At 43.0% G+C, this 25,462-nt stretch overlaps 1 protein-coding gene across 2 annotated transcripts in view; it reads right to left on the reverse strand.

Annotated features, from left to right (window-relative positions):
* The window catches only part of LOC137342202 (TRAF-type zinc finger domain-containing protein 1-like), a 46,635-nt gene extending 24,527 nt beyond the window's left edge, over nucleotides 1-22,108 (reverse strand). The window contains exons 1-7 of one of the 2 annotated variants that reach the window (XM_068005967.1): nucleotides 22,064-22,108; nucleotides 17,295-17,357; nucleotides 10,746-10,881; nucleotides 7,112-7,165; nucleotides 5,873-6,296; nucleotides 4,079-4,339; nucleotides 55-125 (exon numbers count right to left, since the gene is read on the reverse strand). In XM_068005967.1, coding sequence (XP_067862068.1) covers nucleotides 55-125; nucleotides 4,079-4,339; nucleotides 5,873-6,296; nucleotides 7,112-7,165; nucleotides 10,746-10,881; nucleotides 17,295-17,338 — 990 coding nt within the window. In that variant the 5' untranslated portion in view covers nucleotides 17,339-17,357; nucleotides 22,064-22,108. The other variant, XM_068005966.1, reaches the window with a different exon arrangement.
* Nucleotides 22,109-25,462: the final 3,354 nt, after the last annotated feature.

Here is a 25,462-nt window from a genome sequence, read left to right on the forward strand (position 1 = left end):
TGTGAGTTTATGGAACCAAATCAAAGGTAGTAATGAACATTGTTTAAAACATACCTGGTGAAGAATTAGTTCTTCTTCAGGGAAAAGTTCTTCACAGAACTCACAAGGCAACATTGTGACATCATCTGAAAAGGAGAAAGTGTTTAGTTGTCAAAGAGAAATTAAAACTATGTCTAAATTATTACTGCACCTATTCCTTTGTTATTCAGGTTCAAATCCAGTCTGATCGAAGGATATTTTCATCCCATCTATGTAACACCCGAATGAGAGGTCTCAACTCAGTCCCTAGTGCATGCAAATCCATAGTATAATGCAGCAATTTCACTCAAAGAGAAAAAGATAGCCAATGTGGTAAATGGCTAGGGCACTGATGTGGGAAGAGGGCCACTGGAACTCAAGATCTGCATCTAACTCTGCCTTTGAGTGTTCAAATACTGATACTAGGTGACAAATGTGAAACCTGTTCCATCAAAAAAAATCAAACAAAATTTAAGACAATTCTCCTGAAATTTCACTGACATTGCTGAATGGAATGACATTGGTAGGAATTCAATTAAGTGAAACTTCAAGGTTTTCCCCGATGACTCAATCAACCCACAGTTACCAACTATCCCAGTGATTCAATCCAGTTACAACAATAACAATGAGCAACTGAGCCACACAGTCCAGGAAGATCCCTGATTTGGTGCGCAAAGCAAAGTTAGCTGATTTCAGCTGAGGTAGCGATTGTGTATGGTACAAATCGGCATTAGTACCCTTTGGTTAGGGAGAGGAAAACTGGCCACGGTTCCTTCGCCTGTTAATGGTCCAGCAATCCCTCCCGTAAGTACACAAAGGACAGGATTGAGCTGTGATAGCCTGCCCACATAATGAAGAAGCTTATCCACACTCTATCAAGGCTCCCACATAAATAATGGATATTTGAACAAGGTACCAGTATACTATTGCCCAGCAAGGAGTCAAAATCTTCAGAAGGGGAGGAGGGAAAAAAAAATCAAAATTGGCAAAAAAGTACCTCAACAGGATTTTTCAGACATCAAACTGAAGCTTTCACGTCACTATTGCTAACATTTGAGTCTCAATAACTAGGATGAGAAAGGACAAGTTGAGAATGTTTTTATTCTGGAGTCTATCGTATTGCACTAGGGATTCAAAAATAGCTGAGTTGTTAGTGTGTCAGAGAGTCCACGAGAATATAATTTTGTTATGTCAACAAGCTGTTTAGAAACATTGCCAAATTTGAGTTTAATTGAAATTTTTCCCAAGGTCTCTAATTTTATGAGGCGTGATGACATGAAAAGGCACCACTTAATGTATCTGCATGAAGAATGCTGGCAAATTACAGGCACTGAGCTAAAGTTTAAATTGTCATTGACAAAATCTACATAAGGGTTTAAAAGAATGGTTTATACAAGATGCACAGTGCTCCAGATTTTAAAAAATTAATGAGTTTTTCACAGAAGTAAAAAAACAAGTTAGCAGTCTCTACCCGATGGCTTAAGTGAGCAAATGTACCACATGGTGTGGAACCATGCCTTAAAAACCAGCAAGGTCCCAAGTTCAAACCCTGATTTGCTTAAATCAGAGTCCCAAATGGAGCAGTGGTGGGGCATTCCAATTAAGCTACAGATATTGAAACTATGTGGGAGGGGAGGAATGAAGGAAAACAGCTATGGTTCCTACTCATGATCGCTATCTAGTGACCCCCAACAGAAGTGCATGTGTGGATCCCACATCCAGACAGAAGCTGAAGACAGCAGTGCCACATTGAGATTTCTTTTACTTCATGGAAAAGATACTGGGATTGAGTTGTGTTTAAAGTATTGCATTTTGAAAAAAAAGTGAATTTGTACAGATTTTTAAAAAAGGGAGAAGCCTCAGGATGCAGGCATTAAAAATGGGCAATAAAACTAGATGAGACAGTTTGTAAAATGTCAAAGCTCAGATCTGCTTCAAACTGATACAAGAGGCATGGTCTCATACCAGGCCCATTGGCCAGGATGGTCCCCATTCATCTTGAAAATAGATGGAGATGGCCTCTTTAAAACTCACATCCCAAGGTGGGGGTGGCGGTGGGGGGGGGTAAGAGAAGTAGCTAGTTTTATTGATAAATCACTACAGGAACGAAGTCAGCATCTCAGCACCTCCCAACCCTTGCTGGGAACACAAAAGAGTAAAGGACACATGGGCAGTCAGATTTTTGAACATAGGTCTGAGACACATAGCTCTTAGCTTGAACCTGGAAGCTACAAATGCAGTTGGTCAATTTTTGCTGTTAGTAGTAGTTTGTACGAAAGGTAATGCCAAAACCAAGTAAGTCAGTACACAAAAGGGCGCCTGGTTTATTATTTTTTCTCATGTTCGAGGAAAGAAGCGAGATTGAGCTAAGTAAGTGGAATTTGCTTTGATTGTTACTCTGTATGCTTACTTGCTAAATGTCCAATCCGGCCAATTACCGTGCCATCAGTCTACTCTCAATCATCAGCAAAGTAATGGAAGGTGTCATCGACAGTGCTATCAAGCAGCACTTACTCACCAATAACCTGCTCACCAATGCTCAGTTTGGGTTCCGCCAGGACCACTCTGCTCCAGACCTCATTTCAGCCTTGGTCCAAACATGGACAAAATTGCTGAATTCCAGAGGTGAGGTGAGCGTGTCTGCCCTTGACATCAAGGCAGCATTTGACAGAGTGTGGCATCAAGGAGCCCTAGTAAAGTCAATGGGAATCAGGGGGAAAACTCTCCAGTGGCTGAAGTCATACCTAGCACAAAGGAAGATGGTAGTGGTTGTTGCAGGCCAATCATCTCAGCCCCAGGACATCGCTGCAGGAGTGCCTCAGGGCAGTGTCCTAGGTCCAAGCATCTTCAGCTAATTCATCAATAACCTTCCCTCCAACATAAGGTCAGAAATGGGGACATTCGCTGATGACTGTACAGTGTTCAATTCCATTCGCAACCCCTCAGATAATGAAGCAGTTAGTGCCCGCATGCAGCAAGACCTGGACAACATCCAAGCTTGGGCTGATAAGTGGCAAGTAACATTCATGCCAGACAAGTGCCAGGCAATGACCATCTCCAACAAGAGAGAGCCTAACTACCTCCCCTTGACATTCAACGGCATTACCATTGCCGAATCCCCCACCATCAACATCCCAAGGGGTGACCATTGACCAGAAACTTAACTGGGCCAGCCACATAAATACTGTGGCTACAAGGGCAGGTCAGAGGCTGGGTGTTCTGTGGCGAGTGGCTCACCTCCTGACTCCCCAAAGTCTTTCCTCCATCTATAAGGCACAAGTCAGGAGTATTCCACTTGCCTGGATGAGTGCAACTCCAACAACGCTCAAGAAGCTCAACACCATCCAGGACAAAGCAGCCCACTTGATTGGCACCCCATTCACCACCTTAAACATTCACTCCCTCCACCACTGGCACACCGTGGCTGCATCTACAAGATGCACAGCAGCCACTCGCCAAGGCTTCTTTGACAACACCTCCCAAACCCGCGACCCGTAATATCTAGAAGGACAAGGCCAGCAGACACATGGGAACACCACCACCTGCACGTTCCCCTCCAAGTCACACACCAACCTGACATGGAAATATATTGCTGTTCCTTCATTGTCACTGGGTCAAAATCGTGGAACTCCCTACTTAACATACTGTGGGAGTACCTTCCCACACGGACTGCAACGGTTCAAGAAGGCAGCTCACCACCACCTTCTCAAGGGCAATTAAGGATGGGCAATAAATACTGGCCTTGTCAGCGACGCCCACATCACATGAATGAATAAAAAAAAGTTTAATAATTCATGTCTGGCCTTATCTCACCAAGCGTTTCAGTCCGCCTTCAAAAAGATTGGAGAAGCACATGTGCAAAAGATACGATATTCAATTTGTAAGACACGTGGGTCTTATTGTAACACCCCTGAGATATAACTATTGTATAGTTACGCATTGGGCAGTATGGGCACATGCCTAAGCATAAGATGCTCAGATGGCTTATGGAAGTGACGAGCACCCAAAAGAATACCCAAGACAGACCCGAAACTTGTAACAGTTACTTTTAGCTACTTACTTGCTACCTCTTCATGGACATTTACAGAAGTTGGGAATACATCAGTTGATCGATTGTCGAACAAGCCTACAAGGTTCTGTAGCTGTGAATGTCCGTAATCCGGATGAATATCCTCCCACACTGGCGTCCACTCTCCTTCACCACCACTGTTTTCATTTTGCAGACTTAAAGCGAGCAGGTAGTCAAGGTTAGAGTTCGCATCCACATGTCCCGGACCTGCAGGGTCTGCCAGACGATTTCTCTCTGTCCTCATTATGCTGGCTGTGAAAGCGACAGGAAATGCAGTACTGTTAAAAAGCATAACCATAAGGTTTAATCAGTGCTGAATTAGCTGACTTTAACCAAGAAAGCAGCAAGAGTGCACTACAATGAATCTCTGCATCCTTGGCTAGGCAGGGGTTAAAAAAACACCACAGCTCCAAACACTGACTCATGTGGCAAATTGTGAATGTTGGGCGAAGACAGAATCAGGTGCACGGATGACCCCTCCAAAAAAAGTCAAACAATCTGTCTCTCTCATTATCTAGGCTCATACATGAACAGCAGCCACTTAGGCAACATACCAGAGGGAGGCCAACAAGCATGAAACCTTAACCCAGCACCAGTCAATCAGTTCAGCAGAGAAGGGGAGGAAATTTAAAAAAATCAAAAGCAGAATAATTTCTTCCCCTTCCTCACAATTGTGTCCTTTCTTCAGGCCAAATGCCATGCAGCATTCCCCAGCCAATGAAGGCAGGGTGCAGTGGGCAATTCTGATTAGCAAATAAAAAATATGAGTAACAGATACTGCCGTTGGGCATGTGATCTCAATACTCAGGATTCACACGGCATACAGACGTGTACTTCAACCTTTTTGTGTGTTTGTTGGTAAAACGGTACGACAAAAAGCAGTGTTTTATCATTGTTGTGAGTGCTTTACTTCCTTGGTTATTGAATGATGGTAGATGTTTGTTAAGTATATACACACATATGAAGTACATTTACCTGTATTGTTTGAATGTACACAAAGCATTTTCTACTAAAATTAGTGCATGGCTAAAACGGTGTTGCCGCAGGCACACCTGTGGTTAGTCAGTGATTTCTATTGGACAACATTGTTCTAGAATGTCCAGTCTAAGAATTGCTACAATTAAGAGTTCTAGAAAAGCCCAGATAGGCTCTCTTTCCTTATGCTTGAAATGCCTCGTCTCGGTCAGCCTTCTCCCTTCTGTCACGGTGCAGGACAATTACAAGCTGCAGACCAACACTCCCAAATCCACAACGTCATTTGTACATCCAGCTGCTGCACCATCCAAATATTATTTTTAAGCAACTGATAGAATTGGTGTTGCTCAACAGTCAGCAAATGGGTACCAGGGAACCCAGGACATACAGTGCAATCCCATTTTAGCCACATAGCAATATTCCAATCTCTGCTGCTCCATCAGAGCTGAAATACAATGCATATTCGTGCACCTTCTGCTACAGTTATTGGCAGAAGGCTGGGAGCAGGATGCCTGCCTACTCCTGGCTAGGAATGGCAGGTGCAACACCAAAAACTAGAGGAAAGAATTATATTCACTCAGTTTATTAACTAAATTAAGTACATTATACACTTTTCCATTTCTCTTTTTCAATTTCCCCAGCCACAGAAGTTATAGAATCATCTCTCATCCAAACATTTTGGAATACTCTGTTACCCTGTACCACAAGGGGAGTGAACTTTGCACTTTAGCCACTTCTAGCTCCTCCCCCAGCTTTAAATTCAAACACGTTACTACAAACATTTCCCATTCCAAATGCCCCCCAGCTTACCTTGATTCTGGTCTCTACCTCTTATCGGCACATTTCTCCTGTCAGTCCCCCTCATTAGAAATCCTGCCTCCCTGTTCCCGTGAATTTTGGTTTCCAACGGTCTGGAAATTCTTGGCCTGGCCCGAATACGGTTCTCCTCAGTCCTAAGCAGACTCCTGAACGGCTGGTTTTCAAACCAGGTCCCAAGATTTTCTTCAAAGTGGTACTCAGACCTAGGTTTGATACGGTTGTTATTCTTTTCTTCCATGTCTTTGCCGCAGGTGGTGTGGTGCATGTTTAAGTCTTTGACTAGAATGTTGCGCCCACAAGCCGCACAGGGTTCAGTCCTCGATCCACAATAATCTGCATGCTCTTGAGACTTGTTAAATGCAAGCTCCAGCTCACAATATTGACACTTAATCAGCCGCAAAGGGCATTCTGTATTCTGCGGAACAAAAACATTCAAAATTATAAATTTGATTTTTTTTTCTTGAGAGCAAGACTTTTTAAAAAGTAAGACATTTTTAAGCGCCTCAATGACTAAGCTGCCAAGTGCACTGCCCAGAGTATAAATGAATCATACAGGTTTCCAATTTGATTTTTCATCTATACTGAAATGTTGAAATAACCCACAGGCTACCGAGAAGAAATGAAATCAGTCGGGCTCCCGCCCTTGATTGATATCCAGTGACTGGTGCTGCCAGGACAGGACCAGGCTTGGCTCTGGTGCCTGTTATGGCTCTGTAATAACCTGCTGACAATTACAGTCTAGGCTTGCATATGAAGAATGACCACTGGGGTGAAGTAATGTAGTGAGTGGTCAACATCTATGTAACCATACCCAAACAAAAATCAATGCATCAGGTGAGGAGAGAAAATTGCAAAGAATTAAGACATTTTTCTCTTTGTAGAATACAATGTATTTTCCTTTTTTGGTCTCCCCACTCCATGCACCATCTATGGCGGACCAGCAAGGTGGGAGGCTTCCCCTCCAATTTTCCCTTTCCATAATTCTTCCATGATGTGGAGATGCTGGTGATGGACTGGGGTGGACAAATGTAAGGAGTCTTACAACACCAGGTTATAGTCCAACAGCTTTATTGGAATCACAAGCTTTCGGAGCTTTCCTCCTTCATCAGGTGAAACTCACCTGTTTTTATGTTATAATAATCACCATTTGGCAGACAGATGGAAGCTGGTTCATTAGGAAAGCAAACTGAGAGCAGATGAATGAAAGAAGAGGAAGAGACACACACACACCTCATGTTTCTCCAACTGATTTTTTTCTATCTTCCTGTTGCACTTACAGTCAACCTGCAAAACAGTAGAAATAAAAATATATAGCTAAAATGTTAGTGTGCATTATATGCTGGTTACTGCATTTTAAGAGAAATACCTCATGCGTACATCTCTATACAGAGCAGAAAGACTCCCTGTCTACATTGACCTAGTTCTCCGTATCCAGGATGGCAACAAGGATGCAATTGGACTCAGTGTCCTGGACTAGGGAGGGAAGGGACCAAAAAAGTCCAGATTCCCATCATTGTTCGCTAGCCAATGATAACCGTTGAAAAATACACACACACAGATGGTGGATAAGGGCCAGGCTCAGACTTAGCTGTGGTGCCGTCAATAGATGAATAACCTATCAACACTCTGTTTGAGCTCATAGCAAGGAACACACTTGGATAAGCACTCCCTGTGCAAGCATTCCCCAGCAGAAGTCAACACTCTCAGGTGAGGAAAGGGGAAAATTGTTTATATACTTACAGCACATTTAGGAGGCAGCTTTACGATTTGTGCAATCCGCCAATATGTTTGACACGTACAAAGCAAAAGTCAGGTTTGATGAGTGTATCCACCCCTATGTGAGAAACATGACCATATGCACAAAGTATCTCAGGTGTAACATGCCCATGTCAAACAATCAACCCCTTTTATTGTTAATATGTACACTATAAATAACATGGATTAACCTCATAACTCCTGACCTCTCCAAAACTGAAGCAAGAACAACATAGCAGGCTGAATAGAGTAAAAGAGTTTCTCATTGGTACCTTAAAACCATTGCAAAATACTAATTGTCAACCTTGAACCACACACAATTGAAATGTGTTGACATGGGAAACAGACCCCATGGTGTTTTGCCTATATACTGATACAGCAAAAGATCAGGAGAATCTAGATTGTCAGTCCAAATCCTAATTGTCTCTAATTGAAAATCAAACTGGGACAAAAGACACAGATCACTCATGATTAATCAAAAGTGACCAACTATACAACACTTTTTGCAGTGATACACAATCAGATTAGGTTTCACAGGTACTAGGATGACTCCTCAGTTATCAGACCCAGACAATTCAGGATAAAATGGAGGTATAAGTATGGTGAACAGAAGCCCCCAACCTCCATTTTGAGACAAGGCCATCACAGTTAATGGCTCTGGCTCTTTTACCACAGCTAACACACAAACATGTCTGAGGTGTTTGGTCAAACAATCTGAACTTGATGGTGAATGTTTGAAATAGCAAATACATGGATGGCAGAATATATGTATTTAATTTCATATTAACTGATGAAGCAACCTCCTTTGAGCTAGCAATAGGAACTATCCCTAAATTTGCCCATCCTGGCCCAGTTAAAAAGCTAAAATATCAAGATTTTTAAGATTCGAAACAAGGCAGATATCCTGACTTAGTTTTCCATGTTTTCCTGTAATTCTTTTGTGGGGGGGGGGGGGGGGGGGGAGGGAGGAACAGAAAGAGAATCAAGGCCTCTAAAATAATTTGATTGGCTAAGTAGAGTCAAATGAATATGACTGACATGTGCATACTGTGGGAAAAGGATGTTTTGCTTTTAAAACCAAAATTACCACTTCTTCCAATACTGCACACTTTTGAGGCAGTATTTAGTCTGACCACAATGAGACACTTCAGGCAGAAACTCTCAGGGTGGTTAGAGGATTACCTAATCATTTTAAGTGTTCATTTTCATTTGCATCAGTAGTGCCTGAGAACATGCAGCATTTGCATAAATAACCTAATTCCAATACATCTTAAAAGGTGGACACAGGAAAAAGGGGTAATGATGTTAAATCGTCGGGCTTTGTCTGAAATTGGGTGAAGTTTTACTCACTTCTTTAAAACAGATGTTTAATATTAAACAGCAATTCATCCATATTTCCAATCTAGTACCCACCTGAGAGATGCATACAACTTGCTTGGTATCCACTTCAATTTTCATGTCAATGGTGCTGTCGAAGTTCTCAATGTATGATCTTCACACAAGAGGACTGATGTTTATCTCAGCACTAACAGGTTTACAAATTAAGAAACTGGAGACTGGTCAAGAAGGTACGAGCCCATGGAATCCAGGATGCCTTGGCACTTTGGATACAAAACTGGCTTAGTGGCAGAGGGTGATGGTCGAAGATTGTTTTTGTGACTGGAAGCCTGTGGCCAGTGGGGTACCACAGGGATCGGTGCTGGGTCCCTTGCTGTTTGTGGTCTACATTAATGACTTGGATATGAATGTAAAAGGTATGATCAGTAAGTTCGCTGATGATACAAAAATTGGTAGGGTGGTAAATAGCGAGGAGGATAGCCTCAGTCTGCAGGACGATATAGATGGGTTGGTCAGATGGGCGGAACAGTGGCAAATGGAATTTAACCCGGAAAAGTGCGAGGTGATGCACTTTGGAGGGACTAACAAGGCAAGGGAATACACAATGAATGGGAGGACCCTAGGCAAGACAGAGGGTCAGAGGGATCTTGGTGTGCAAGTTCACAGATCCCTGAAGGCGGCGGAACAGGTAGATAAGGTGGTAAAGAAGGCATATGGGATACTTGCCTTTATTAGCCGAGGCATAGAATATAAGAGTAAGGAGGTTATGATGGAGCTGTATAAAACACTGGTTAGGCCACAGCTGGAGTACTGTGTGCAGTTCTGGTCGCCACACTACAGGAAGGATGTGATCGCTTTGGAGAGGGTGCAGAGGAGATTCACCAGGATGTTACCAGGGCTGGAGCGCTTCAGCTATGAAGAGAGACTGGGAAGATTGGGTTTGTTTTCCTTGGAGCAGAGGAGGCTGAGGGGGGACATGATTGAGGTGTACAAAATTATGAGGGGCACAGATAGGATGGATACTAAGGAGCTTTTTCCCTTCGTTGAGGGTTCTATAACAAGGGGACATAGATTCAAGGTAAAAGGCGGGAGGTTTAGAGGGGATTTGAGAAAGAACTTTTTCACCCAGAGGGTGGTTGGAGTCTGGAACTCACTGCCTGAAAGGGTTGTGGAGGCAGGAACCCTCACAACATTCAAGAAGCATTTGGATGAGCACTGGAAATGCCACAGCATACAAGGCTACGGACCAAGTGCTGGAATATGGGATTAGAGTAGACAGGGCTTGATGGCCGGCGCGGACACGATGGGCCGAAGGGCCTCTATCCGTGCTGTATAACTCTATGACTCTATGACTCTAAATACAGCTGACCCTCAAGTCATTTATTAAATGCACTGTCTGTGTGGAACTGAGCCCACACAGTACAGAAACTCCCAGGCCAGGTTTAATCCCCTGGTCTATCTAGGACTGCTACAAGTGGCAAGGAAAAAGGGGGAGGGGGGAAAAGAGGGAGCGCTCCTGTTTGCCATCAAGTAACCACTGTTTGAAGTGTAAGTGAATGTTAGATAAGGACAGAATTGGATATGGTTACGATACCCACAGTCTAGGTTTACATAAAGAGGTACATGAGGGCAGCCAGCACCAATAGAACCATATATCAACATGTCAAGTGCTTTTAGGTGAGATGGGGAGAAAATTGATAGAGGGAAATTGCACACAAAAAGAAACTCAGTGTAAACATTAACCATGAGACTGCCATTCAATTGATCTTACCAGAGCATGTTCTGTTTGAAAGTGTTCTTCCATCTCAGATTTGGGGAAGGGTTCATGACAATACCTGCAAAGATCAATGTTTCTTCTACAGTGGATTTCATGGATGGTGAAGTTAGTTGCAGGAATGTCTCGTTTGCTGAAGGTGGAACAGAGAACAATCTAATTACACAAAGCCGACGGATTAAAAGGAGACTGCATCTGCTCCTCCTGCACTTCTAAATTGGGACATGCAGATACACAGCTGTCAACAAAACACAAAGCAAGGCTTTTTTTTTTAAAAAAAACCGATCTCCCCTAATGATCTAACTGGTAAAGACACCATCCTGTGTAGCACAAAGAAATACAGTCCAGACGATCCCAGGTTTGAATCCCAATCTGTGCTGATCTCAGCCAAGGCAGCAACTTGGATACAATTTGCATCAGCTCCCCTCAGCTGGAAGAGGAAAAACATCAGCTAGTCACTTCTGTTGTAAAGTATGCATATGTTGCTGTCGAGCAACGGACAACCTCCTGCATTTTTATATGCAAGTCCAAGTGGCCATTCTTCATACGAGCCCAGAATGTAGCTACTCCACCATAGGTCATCAGAGCCCAGCCCAATCCTGTCCTTATCAAGCATCCACACATGGGCCACTGGATAGTGAACAGGAGCACTTTGTTCCCCTCCCCCTTGCCCAGGAGTGATAAAACCAATTGTGTGTGAAGATTACAAAACTGTCCTCCACTGTGACACCACCTGTAGTAGAATATCCCATCTTGACTCATACATGAAAGTATCAGAGGGTGGGCAGTGCCAGTGGAATTGTACCCCAGAAAAAGTCAGTGACTATGAAAGAGAAAATTGGCAAAAGAAAACAAAACATTTGATTCTTTAGGATGAAACAATGCATCTAATACTCTTATGACCACAGTCTCTAAAATATATTTTAAAATTAAATCATGCCGTATGTTAATGATTGTTTAATTGTAGGGCACACAGCCTTTCTATGTGGGGCGCCAAGAGCAGCAAGTGTTGGGTGATTTTGTTGTAGCAGTAGTCACGGTAGTGATTGTGTGAGCTACAGCTTGGTAGTGGTGTTATGTGGTGGACAAGAATTAAGTCAGTATTTTCACAATACATCCCCTACAAGTCCTGTGACTGCCCCCAATCAAAACCACTTCCCATCAGCTGCATTCTTTTCTCTGCTCCTTTGTTCTAGAAACCTCAAGTGTCTTTCTGTTGCTAGATAATGAGTCACTGCTACACAGCTGGATACTCACTAACCCAGCCAATCAACTTTTTCCACATTTACAGTTAACAGTTTGGGGCAGGGTCTGCATTGATGTCAGAGCCAAAATCTGCAGCTGGAGCAAGTGAGCAAGCAAGATGGACACTATTTTATTTTTATTTACAGAATCATAGAAAGTTACAGCACAGGAGGCCATTCGGCCCATAGTATCCATGCCAGCCAAAAACGAGCTATCCAGCTTAAACCCACTTTCCAGCACTTGGTCCGTAGCCCTGGAGGTTACAGCACTTCAAGTGAACATCCAAGTACTTTTTAAATGAGTTGAGGGTTTCTGCCTCGATCACCCTTTCAGGCAGTGAGTTCCAGACCCCAATCACCCTATGGGTGAAAAAATTTATCCTCAGTTCCCCTCTAATCCTTCTACCAATTACTTTAAATCTATGTCCCCTGGTCACTGACCCCCCTGCTAAGGGAAATAGGTCCTTCCTATCCACTTTATCTAGGCCCCTCATAATTTTCAATAAAAGTTTTGCAAATCCAGACACCGTGTGTGAAGATTCTAACCACCAGGTCCATGTTTAAATGTGGGGTTGCTCGAGAAATGCCTGTTTTAAAAAGGGAACCCAACAAGGAGTAGCTGAGAGACATCAAGACATTTCTGGTGGGGTTCAGCCCAAAAAGGTTTGAGTCACTGTTAGATACCATAGTTTAGGAAGGACAAAATATTATTAAAAACTAGACTAGATCGAAGTCAACTTGCATGCAACAGGAACAACTGAATGACATGAGCAAAAAACCTTAGCACTTTGTGAGTAGCCATCCATGAGAGTGAATCTGCTGTTTGAGTTCACTGAATGCTCTCAATTTACCCACTCCCAATCTTTTTCCACAAATACAATCGTATGGTTAATCCCCGCTCAAGAGGGTTCTCTACTCTTATAATGCCATTGATAATTATTACTTAATAACAATTTTGCCAGGCATTAATTTAGATCTTATTTATATTATATGGAAATTTCACTTTACAAGCACAATTAGGAAATCAAGACAACCAAGAAAAAAAAGAGACCAAATAATTTAACATGCAGGTAATTCCAGATGGAATTAGTTGAAAATAATCACGGGAGGAGTGGGCTGGGGAGACTATTTGAATTCATGCAATCTCGATATACCGTGGGAGGACAGGCTGAAGACCAGCTTCCAGATCTCTGCAAATTACTCTATAACCTGCCACTATGATATGGCTGGTATCAGTCAGGCAATGAAACTTTTCCTTCTATAGCAATGCTAGGATCCTGAATGGCAGCACTTACTATACTGAGCATCGCATTTGTAGATTCCAACACTCTCCACCACTGCCTTAGTGTTTTACTTGCATTTTTTCTGTTGATCCTTTTATCTGACTTTTCTTTTTTAATAAACACTTGTTAGGTGGAGTGTAGAAACTGGTTGGGAGCAGTTACTGAACCTGAACCCATGAGACAGCTCTATCAATGCAAACCATTGAGGCAGGGCGTTTACACAATCGCCATTTTAACTGGATAATCTTATTCACCGGTTGGGCTCAGCAACAACCAACATCGTTCCTCTCTTCAATGAGATCAGCAGCACTGATAGTGCAAGTGAAAAAAATTTGAGACGACCCAGAAGATTCGACAGAACTCTAAACGCCCACCGGGTTGTATTATTATTGATTACTGTTACAAATTTGGTCTGCTGTAGATATGTTCCGAAGCACAGTTGCTCTCATGAGCAGTCTGAGCATCTTACTTTTATCGAAATTGGGAAATTGGCTCACAAAGCTCTATGTCTACTTGTATGACAGCAGAACCTGGGGATATAACAAATCGCATCCCTTTGTTACCTGAATTAGCTATCCGTGACTTTTGTATGAGTAATTCTTCAATATTTCCTAAGGCGGATCACGTTAACACTGGGTAAGGCAAGGTTTGATTTAGATGCTTAAGCTGCTTTATTCCACCGTAAGGTGAACATACAGAACAACAGTTCTGATCCAGTGAAACTCATCTTTATGAAAACAATAAGCACGTTACACTACCCAACTTCAGTGAGTAAATCATACTTAAACAGAATAACTCCTCTGCTTTCTGTCCTACAGCACAGGGCAAAACTTCTTCACTGCAACCTCCATCTTTTCAACCTCTTGCAGCACTTCACTTCCTCACTGACTCTTGTTTTCATACGTCTTTGTTTCTTAAAAATCTATCTCCATTGTCTACCTCTCCACCATCTCGCTGGATGCCTCTATTGCCTGTGTTGCCTGACTGCTAGTCTGACATTCAGTCCTGGGCGAGCCGCAATTTGCTCCAGTTAAACATTGGGTAGACCAAAGCCATCATCTTCGGCACCCGCCACAAACTCCGTTCTCTCAGCACAGATTCCATCCTGTGCCCGGCCACTGTCTCAGTTTGAATCTCAACATTCTATTTGACCTCGAGCTAAGTTTCCAATCCCGTATCCTCTCCATCATAAAGAACCTACCTCCACCTCCAGAACATCATGCATCTCAGCCTATCTGCGGACAAAACCTTCATCCAGGCCTTTGTCACCTCCAGACTCAACGATTCCAATGCTCTCCTGGCCGGCCTCCCATTCTCCATAAACTTCAGCTCATCCAAAACTCTGCTGCCTATATCCTATCCGGCACCAAGTCCCGCTCACCCATCATCTATGTGCTCACTGATGCAGTGTCTATCCGTCACCCAACGTCTCCAATTTAAAATTCTCATACTAGTATTTAAATCCCTTCCTCTAATCTTCTGCAGCGCTGGTGTTTCCCAGGAATCAGTATTAGCTCTTTTTGATACACATTGCTGACCTGGACTGGGTATAGAGGGCATAATTTCAAAGTTTCAAAACTCGGAAATGTAGTAAACAACGTGGAGGATAATAACAGACTTCAGTAGGACACAGACATCTATTAAAATGGGCAGACACCTGGCAGATGAAATTTAACACAGATGTGTGAACTGATACATTTTGGTAGGAAGAATGAGAGGCAATATAAACTAAATGGTACAATTTTAAAGGGAGTGCAGGAACAGAGACCTGGGGGTGTATGCATACAATTCTTTGAAGGTGGCAGGACAAGTTGAGAAGGCTATCAAAAAAGAATATGGAATCTTGGGCTTTATTAATAGAGGCGTAGAGTACAAAAGCAAGGGAGTTATATTAAACCTTTATATAAAAAAAAAACACTGGTTAGGCCACAGCTGGAGTATTGTGTTCAATTCTGGGCACAACACTTTAGGAGAGATGTCAAGGCCTTAGAGAGGGTGCAGAAGAGATTTACTAGAATGGGACCAGGAATGAGGGACTTCAGATATGTGGAGATTAAGCGGAGATTTGATAGGGGCGTTCAAAATTATGAACGGTTTTGATAGAGTGAATTAGGAGAAACTGTTTCCAGTGGCAGAAGGGTTGGTAACCAGAGGACACAGATTTAAGATGATGATCGGCAAAAGAGCCAGAGGCGACTGTGGAAACATTTTTTTATTATTACGCAGCGAGTTGTGATGATCTGGAATGCACTGTCTGAAAGAGTGGTGGAAGTAGATTCAATAATCTTCAGCTGCTTCATCAATGACCTTCCCTCCATCATAAGGTCAGAAATGGGGATGTTCGCTGATGACTGCACAGTGTTCAGTTCCATTCGCAACCCCTCAGATAATGAAGCAGTCCGAGCCTGCATGCAGCAAGACCTGGACAACATCCAGGCTTGGGCTCATAAGTGGCAAGTAACATTCGCGCCAGATAAGTGCCAGGCAATGACCATCTCCAACAAGAGAGAGTCTAACCACCTCCCCTTGACATTCAACGGCATTACCATCGCCGAATCCCCCACCATCAACATCCTGGGGGTCACCATTGACCAGAAACTTAACTGGACCAGCCATATAAATACTGTGGCTACGAGAGCAGGTCAGAGGCTGGGTATTCTGCGGCGAGTGACTCACCTCCTGACTCCCCAAAGCCTTTCCACCATCTACAAGGCACAAGTCAGGAGTGTGATGGAATACTCTCCACTTGCCTGGATGAGTGCAGCTCCAACAACACTCAAGAAGCTCGACACCATCCAAGATAAAGCAGCCCGCTTGATTGGCATCCCATCCACCACCCTAAACATTCATTCCCTTCACCACCGGCGCACTGTGGCTGCAGTGTGCACCATCCACAGGATGCACTGCAGCAACTCGCCAAGGCTTCTTCGACAGCACCTCCCAAACCCGCGACCTCTACCACCTAGAAGGACAAGAGCAGCAGGCGCATGGGAACAACACCACCTGCACGTTCCCCTCCAAGTCACACACCATCCCGACTTGGAAATATATCGCCGTTCCTTCATTGTCGCTGGGTCAAAATCCTGGAACTCCCTTCCTAACAGCACTGTGGGAGAACCATCACCACACGGACTGCAGCGGTTCAAGAAGGCGGCTCACCACCACCTTCTCGAGGGCAATTAGGGATGGGCAATAAATGCTGGCCTCGCCAGCGACGCCCACATCCCGTGAACGAATAAAAAAAAATAATAACTTCCAAAAGGGAATTGGATAAATATTTGAAGGGAAAAAATTACAGGTCTATGGGGAAAGGGCGTGGGAATGGAACTAAATGGATAGCTCTTTCAAAGAGCTGGCACAGGCACGATGGGCCAAATGGCCTCTTCCTGTGCTGTACCTACTGTGATACTATCCCAAGACAACTGCGGCCTCTTGTGAATCCTCGACTCCCTTCGCCCCATGGCTGGCAGCTGTGCCTTCAGCTGTCATGGCTTTAAGCACTGGAATTCCCTCCAAACCTCTCCACCTACCTCTCTTCCTTTAAGACCTCCTTGAAGCCCACCACTTTGACCAAGCTTCTGGTGACCCCTCCTATTATCTCCTTCTTAGAGTCGGTATCAATTTTTGCCTGATTACACTTTGTTTTTTCTACATTATAGGCACTATATAAATGCAAGTAGTTGTTATTTTATTAAGAAGAATGAACCTGTTTTTTTTTGTAAGAGACAATCAGTTCTTTAATAATTTTATGAATGGTCAGGGCACCAACTGCTCTGGAAACATTCCCGTTTACAGATTCATGTCGGCTCTCCTGCCACACTAGATTTTGGACATATATTAGTGCTAAATGTCTAATCCAACTCTCTGAGCAGGGCCTCCCTTCCTTCCGGTTGGCATGACTTAGCTATTCCACAAGCTTCCTCCAGAAACCAAGCTTTTAGACACAGGCAGACAAAGCAGCTTTTAAAGGCATACTTCAGCAATTTGTCAAAGTAATCATGTCTAAGTTAGACTCTTACCAGTTGGCACAGAGCCGGGTTTCCTCAGCTTGACCTTCAGACATCTTTTCACTTTTTCAAATCCTTTAAAGCAAAATAGACAAATACATTAAGTACTTCAAAAAGTCACGCTGTTAGCAAAGATCACGGCAAGTATGAACTGCCAAAAATACAGTACACTGACAAAAACAGGATAGCACTCTAGCCAACGTCAAATGAAGAGGGGGCAAGGGAGATAACTTCTCTTTTAGATCAGTTTTTATTATTTTTCACGTCTTCAAATCTTTGCTCTCTTCCTATGCCTCCAGCTCTATTTCCTAATCAAAGGGATGTTCCCAGCCTTCCTTCAATCCACATCTTAAGCTAGAGCTTAGAAAGCTATGGGTGAGAGTGACTCACCCTCAGTGGGAAAATACTTGAGCCTTGTTTATCATTTCCATTGACAGCAATGTTCACAATTCATGGATTTGAACAGTTGGCCTAACCAATAATGTTTTTTTAATCTCTTCCCTATTTCACTCTTGGGGTTCTCGCTCTACTATGCATTTTCCCCTAGCAAGCCAGGCCTGGACTTCTGCTGCCAATGTTAATCTACAACCAACTTCTAAGAAATAAACAGAAGAAGCCTCGGTGTTGCTTCTGCTGATCTATCCTCCCTATGATTAGTACCTTGTCTCCACTCAATGCCTCTGTACAGTGGCTGAGACATGAAACTCAATATGGGCTAACAACAGGCACAAATCCATACCGTCAGACTGTGGCAAGCACATTGTCGTTTCAACAAGCTATGCCAACATACTGGCCAAGTCAACCAAAGAAATTCTTGGTGCTCCAAATGTGTTTAAAAACCTATCATCCATGCTTAAGAATCGCCAGAGCAAGCTACTGAGAAATTAACAGGTAGAATTTCTGTTTACCCAAAATGCCTTCCCTTACATAGTAACCAACTACAGAACTTCCTGACCAGGGACAACAATTCTACCCAATCAGCAGTTGGATGTGGGTTCTGTTCAGCTATCATTCTAGTTACCTGCAACTATGTTTGACTTTGACCCGCCCAACTACCTTTATTACAGTAACGAAACCATCCACCATTAGTCACTTCCTGCCCGAAAAGACACTGGTAGAGATTCTTCTCTCAAGGATGCAACAGGAATTAGCCCCTTCTTCTGACTAACACACCAACACTATCACCTCCAAGTAATAAAATGAGTTCAACTTATATGATCAGCACTTCTGCTTTCAGTTTCTTTTAAGCTTTGTGAACTCAGCAGGACTTCCTGGCTCAGTTCCAAGATTAATGATTCACAGGCCAGGAAGAATCCAGCACCCCATAGTCCTTGAATTTCCAAAGTATCCAAAAGAACAAATACAACCACTGTAACAAGACCTAAAGGACTACTGAGAACCTGTATTTCAGAGTTGTCAATATTTAAAAGGCTCACTATAAGGATCATATTTAGAAGACATACAAAAAGGCTGTTTACAGTTTCATATTACTCTATAAAAGTCTTCAAGGAAAAGACCAGCAGAGTTTAGTGCGATAGGATCTTGATAATCCTGAGTGCCATTACACTTATTTATGTACTTATGGTGAAGTATCTGCGATCTTATAGATTTAAGAGATCAAAGGAACAATCCAAGAGACCAATAAAAATTTCTGCTTTTTGTGCCAGTGTCTTTAGTAATGCTAAATGAAACCATTATTATACCATTCATTGTGCTAACCACATGAAGTCAGTTGGTGGCACACAGAGGAAAAAGTAGCTAATATAAAAGGAACCTCACCTTAGTCCCTGAACCTCCTTTGATGGATTAAGCCCCACTGATACATTGCTGTCGGTACTGATACAGGGTGAAAGTGACAGCAACACTACAATTGCCCAGCTCCTCTGATGGCTCGTTGAGTGAATGTATCACATGATACTAAGCCATAAAGACCAGGTAGGTTCCAGATTTGATCTCAGGTGTGCACTGAATATGTAGTTCTCAACTAGGATGGCAGGAGGGCACTAGAATTAGCCTCAGCAGCTCTGGCGTAAAAATAATTTGAATTAAAAAAGCCAATATTTCTCCTGCCTTTTCATTAAGGCGCTCTCTCATGCTAGGGTACAATTTGTTAAGCAACATGAGCCCTCTAATACCTTGAACAAATAGCCATCCTTCATGTGTGAGCCTAAGGTGTCAGAGTCAGCAAAATATTCATCACAGAGTGGGGAATCAGCACTGAATTACACAGACAGACAGATGCACAACAACTTACATTTATAACGCACCTTTAATGTAGTAAAACATCCCAAGGTGCTTCACAGGATACTGATCACTGGATTGCAACCACGAACTGGAACCCCAGCTGATTTTTCTCCTCCCTAGTTCAGGGCACTGAGGCCAATCATATTCCTACCCGAGTCCAATTAACTTAACAGGGAAGCAGCTCTTAAACGTTTTTAGCAGCATCTAAGTTATCAGCATCAAATGAATGATCTATTATTATGTCTGTGCAAAGGAAGAAAAACAATTTTTTTTGTAAACTAGCACAGGGAACTGAAGAGAACAGGAGGTAAAAGATTTTAAGTGATAGCACTAATAAGATTACAGGTTGGTCATTTGTGAAATGGTAACTTTCAGCATGGGGCACAGGATTGCATGCAAAAATGCAAAACAAATTTTGTACTCAGAATGTAGGCGAACTTATTTTACACTCAAGATAATAAAGGACTCTGTAAAAACACTCAAGCTGTTTTCCTCATGTATCCTTCTTCTCCCCAAATCCACCCCACGCAGCCTATCCTCCCCTCTCCTGCAGCAGCCATCCAGTACCTGACCCAAGCATCCATTCTCTATGTATAAGCTAGATAGCAAGTGTCAGCAGGTTATTCAGTCGTAACAAGCGTCACAACTAAGCTCAATCTGTCCTCACCTGAAATCCACACATGCACATTTTCCATCATGGATTATTGGACAGGATTTAGGAACAGAAACCCAGGCTGATTTTTCCCTTGCCTAGAAATAGTGAAGCCAGTTGCAGCACTCAACTGAAGTCTCCACTAACTCAGCACAGACCAGGTAACTGAACCTGGGACTTTCTCATTTCTATAGCCACTTTAAAACTATTCTGATGCCATGTGGATTTCAACGATAACATTGCTGGATTCACCAAAGCCAGTAAAACCCTAGTTTAAAAAATTGTTTTCTGAATTGGACAAAGCTGCAACTGCAAGTAAACTCAGCTTGAGTGTGCTGATTTTACAGCACCAATTTCAAGATTCATGCAAAGGAGGCAAGCTTTTCTTAAGCAGCAAGACAAATGAAGCTGGCTACATACTTTAAAAATAAAACTGGGATTTAGTAAAACCTATTCTCTGAATGAATGCTTTAAAGCAGAAAAGATAAAAGTGGAACAGATTCAGTGTACAGATAGCGAGCTTTATGATTGGACAGTTTCCATGAGCTGGGAGGCACAGTCTATTGTTATTCAAACAGGAAATTTATGACTATAACTAAAATGCTAAGTATGTACATGTAGATAAGACATCGATGCATTTCTTTAAATTGGCTTTGGAAATATCTTATTTCCTTTCTGTAGCTGCTAAAAGCAGTGGCTGTGCAAGTATTTGTGTGAGTGTGATCAATCTGCTTTACAGACCTATCTTTCTCCTGAACACAGTTTTCAATTTGCTGAATGCAGAAGATACTCAGCAGATAATAAAAGACAGTACAGAATTTTCACAATGACACTGGGGATTTGCAATAAACTGTCAGAGGATGCCCTTGCCCTGTAGCCTAAAGATCCGTTCAGCAGCTGAAATAGGAGCTTATATAAAGCTGAAAAAAGTTGCTCCGCGAGTAGAACTTTCTGAAAGTGGAAATTTGTAAAATAAGCAGTTACAAACCAAAAACTAATTGTCAGAATTCAGTTACGGGAATGATTTAACACTGTATTGTATTTCACACCCTAACCCACTACTCACCTAAACCAAAAAAACAAAACCTAAGATGTTATTTATTGCAAAACATTAATTAATTTCTCTTTGGTTTGTTTTGTAAAAGTCAACGATTGAAATAAGACCCTCTTTAGAAGCTCCAGGGTGTTATTAAGTTGCTGTCCCTGCTCTATGATTGCTCCACCAATTACGTCACCTGAACCATCCCAATAATGGATCCCTTCTGACGTCACTGATGGAACCATTGATTCGACAACAGGGAAGCCGCAGGTTTCAAAGAAAAATAATTAAAATTTAAGATTCTCGAGCTTGCAAATTTTAAAAAACTTTTATAAATCTTTTTTTATTAGAACAAATTCTACTATCGGTTTCTTAAGAGAAAAAAAATATCAGATTTGAATTTTAACTTTGGCTTTTACTGGCAAAGAACATTGACATTTACTTCGCCGCCCCCACCCCCCCTCAAAAAAAAAAGGTTTTCTTTATGTCGGGATATCCGCGGTTCGTTTTTTTTTAAATGGATTCTGCTTATTTATATATGGATTTAAAAGACAATTGGTTTCGGTGGCCTAGGAAGCCGCCGGGCGGAAGCGGCCGCTCACTCACTCACCGTCCTCGGCCGAAAAGCCCGTCAAAAGAGTCCAATATGTGTGAGGAGGTGAGAGAGAGAGAGAGAGAGAGATGGGGAGGGAAGGATCCAAAAACAAGGCCCAGGACACCAGAGGGGGGGGGGGGGGGGAAACACACTCAAATTCTACGCGATGACTTTCCGAAGTGCCCGTCCCGTCAGCATTCTTGTACAATGGGAGGCCCGGTTCCACTCTCCGGTTCTCGGTGTTTACTCACCTCAGCAACAAACGCAAGCAAAGACACATACGGGAAATCCCGCCTCCGACCTCCGCTCGTTGGCCCAACTGCTTGACATCTTCGAAAAGCAATAGGCTCTCTCCTACGTCAATCACAGTGACTGACCCTTGATCTCCCCGCCCGAATCGACAGCAGCGCTCACAAGGTCAAGATGGTATCGAATACTTGTTGACCTGATTCGGTACTGAACAGTCAAGGCCAGGAGGGCTCAGTTAATATTAACACCAAGCAAAAAAAAAATGACCCTGGTTTTTTTTTTCGAACTGTTTTTGGTAAATAATCCTAGAGTGAGTTGCCTAATGTTATCACTTCAATTCTAATGTCAAAATAATACCCTCTGATTGGGATTGTTTTCCCTTTTTTCCAAGTTTCCCCACCATTTCTCCCTCCTCTTATAAATGATGTGGAGATGCCGGTGATGGACTGGGGTTGACAATTGTAAACAATTTTACAACACCAAGTTATAGTCCAATGATTTTATTTGAAATCTACAAGCTTTCGGAGGCTTCCTCCTTCCTCAGGTAAATGTCAGGAATTCCTCGAAGCCTACGCATTTATAAATCAGAGAACAATACATGGTGAGTACAGACTGCCCCTGCAACTGCCCGTTGCCAAGGCAATCACCATGTTCAGACAGAGAGGTGTCACCGACAGAACCCCTGAATATACATTCAACAAAAAAAACAAACAGGAAAAAAAACAGAGAGAGAGAGGCAGAAACATCCGGAAGGCAGAGAAAGCCAGCAAATGACCCGTTATATTAAAAACAGATAGCTTTTGTTCACTGGTGGGCTTACGTGTAGCGTGACATGACTCCTCATAAAAGCATTGATACCTGCTGAGGTACAGTTCCACAAGCTTCCGTAGTCCTCCTGTTGGCTCACCCACATGGTCATTATTCATTTTTGAACCAACAGGGAATACTAGCATGCTGTTCCAACTGGAGGATGTCACAGCCGAGGTCCTATAGTCCTGAACTTCCATCCGCACACATGCATGTGCCTCGAGATACTGTGCAGAGCCACCAATATTGTCCCAGGTTTGATCCCCGGTGGGCTGAATTTTCTGATCAGCTGTTCTAAGATCAGAAAACCCAGCCCACCAGGGATTAAACCTGGAATAATATTGGTGGCTCTGCACTTTTCATGAAGCACATTTACCTACTGAGCCAGCAGTCATATTAAAGACCTGAATGACGTGTCTTCCTGGTCTTTTCTCCAGTGAGAACAATTTTAATTCTTTGAATCTGTCATCCTAACTTAGTATTATGTACACCAGAATCATTTTTGTTGCCAATGGTTCGCTATCTATATTCCACCATACAATATTGTATGTATACAGTGTAATTTTTCACATCTACTGTAGAGGTGTGTGGGAGATTGCCCAAAATTTTTTTGGGGGTAAGAGAAAGTCCTGGGAATTAGTTCCAAGTAATGCTATTTTGGCAGTATATGCAGTACAAATAGGAGAACGGTACAGGTTAATATGTAGTGATACAGCTGTGTAGCAGCAGTTCCATAGTTTGCCTCAGTCTGCAGTTCAACCCCAGAGAAAGCTGTTGCTGCAGTGAGCTGAGGAACAATTCCCGGAGGCAACACAGCTGTGTGTATAAGGTTCTTTGTTTTGTTATTGTAGACATGATGTGGAGATGCCGGTGATGGACTGGGGTGGACAAATGTAAGGAATCTTACAACACCAGGTTATAGTCCAACAATTTTATTTTAAAATCACAAGCATTCGGAGATTATCCCCTTCGTCAGGTGAATGAGTGAAAGGTTCTCAAATCGCATATCTTATATTAGGCTGGGACACCATCACACCAATCAAAAGGTGTCGTTGGTGTTCAAACAGGCCAGTCACGGAGAACAGTACGTCCCAGTACACTGAATATACATTGTGTCAATTACACAGACAGAGAGAAAGAGACCCAAATGGCAGGGAGAGAGAGAGTATTAAAAACAGATAACTTTTTTTTCCTTTTGCTGGTGGGGTTACGTGTAGCGTGACATGAACCCAAGATCCCGGTTGAGGCCGTCCTCATGGGTGCGGAACTTGGCTATCAACTTCTGCTCGACGATTTTGCGTTGTCGTGTGTCTCGAAGGCCGCCCTGGAGAACGCTTACCCGAAGATCGGTGGCTGAATGTCCTTGACTGCTAAAGTGTTCCCCGACTGGGAGGGAACCCTCCTGTCTGGCGATTGTTGCGCGGTGTCCGTTCATCCGTTGTCGCAGTGTCTGCATGGTCTCGCCAATGTCTGGCAACAACGGATGAACGGACACCGCGCAACAATCGCCAGACAGGAGGGTTCCCTCCCAGTCGGGGAACACTTTAGCAGTCAAGGACATTCAGCCACCGATCTTCGGGTAAGCGTTCTCCAGGGCGGCCTTCGAGACACACGACAACGCAAAATCGTCGAGCAGAAGTTGATAGCCAAGTTCCGCACCCATGAGGAAGGCCTCGACCGGGATCTTGGGTTCATGTCATGCTACACGTAACCCTACCAGCAAAAGGAAAAAAATTATCTGTTTTTAATACTCTCTCCCTCTCTCTGCCATTTGGGTCTCTTTCTCTCTGTCTGTGTAATTGACACAATGTATATTCAGTGTACTGGGACGTACTGTTCTCCGTGACTGGCCTGTTTGAACACCAACGACACCTTTTGATTGGTGTGATGGTGTCCCAGCCTAATATAAGATATGCGATTTGAGAACCTTTCACTCATTCACCTGACGAAGGGGATAATCTCCGAAAGCTTGTGATTTTAAAATAAAATTGTTGGACTATAACCTGGTGTTCTAAGATTCCTTACATTTGTTATTGTAGAGTAAGATCTTCAAAATACTGCTACTGGTATGGAGCTATCCCTTTTAAGTGTAATATCACGACTGAAGTGACTGAGAAGGTGTTGTGTAACTCTACACCTTTCTTTTTGGGGTGGAAGTGGTGAGTGCCATAGCATGGCAAGGAAAGGTGCCGCCAACAGCTACAGCTACCACCTCCCTCACTTCCAGCATTACTCTTATCTCTTCCCTTTTGAACTCTCCAGTCAACCCTTATATCCCTCCCTCTCCCTGATCGCTGTCACTGACCACATCCATTTCCCTCCATCCACTCCCACTCATCCCCCTGCAGGTGGCAAGAACCAAGTGGCCCTCTCAGCTTCAACCTGTTCCTGCTTCTGACTCCCTCTTCCTATTAGTTTCCCTCAAAGAGGCTTTGTTTGCTTTCAAAATTCAACTTGCTTCTGTTTTTTAACAAAGAAATCAAATTAGATCGAGGAAAGACACCAGCTCTGTCTTCTGTCATTGGTGTTAGCAATTAGGATCTCTGTCTCACAGGTGTAAGCAATTAGAGCATTAACCTTTTCTGTCAACAAAA

The sequence above is a fragment of the Heptranchias perlo genome, chromosome 25 (assembly GCF_035084215.1).
Source record: "Heptranchias perlo isolate sHepPer1 chromosome 25, sHepPer1.hap1, whole genome shotgun sequence".
NCBI lineage: Eukaryota > Metazoa > Chordata > Chondrichthyes > Hexanchiformes > Hexanchidae > Heptranchias > Heptranchias perlo.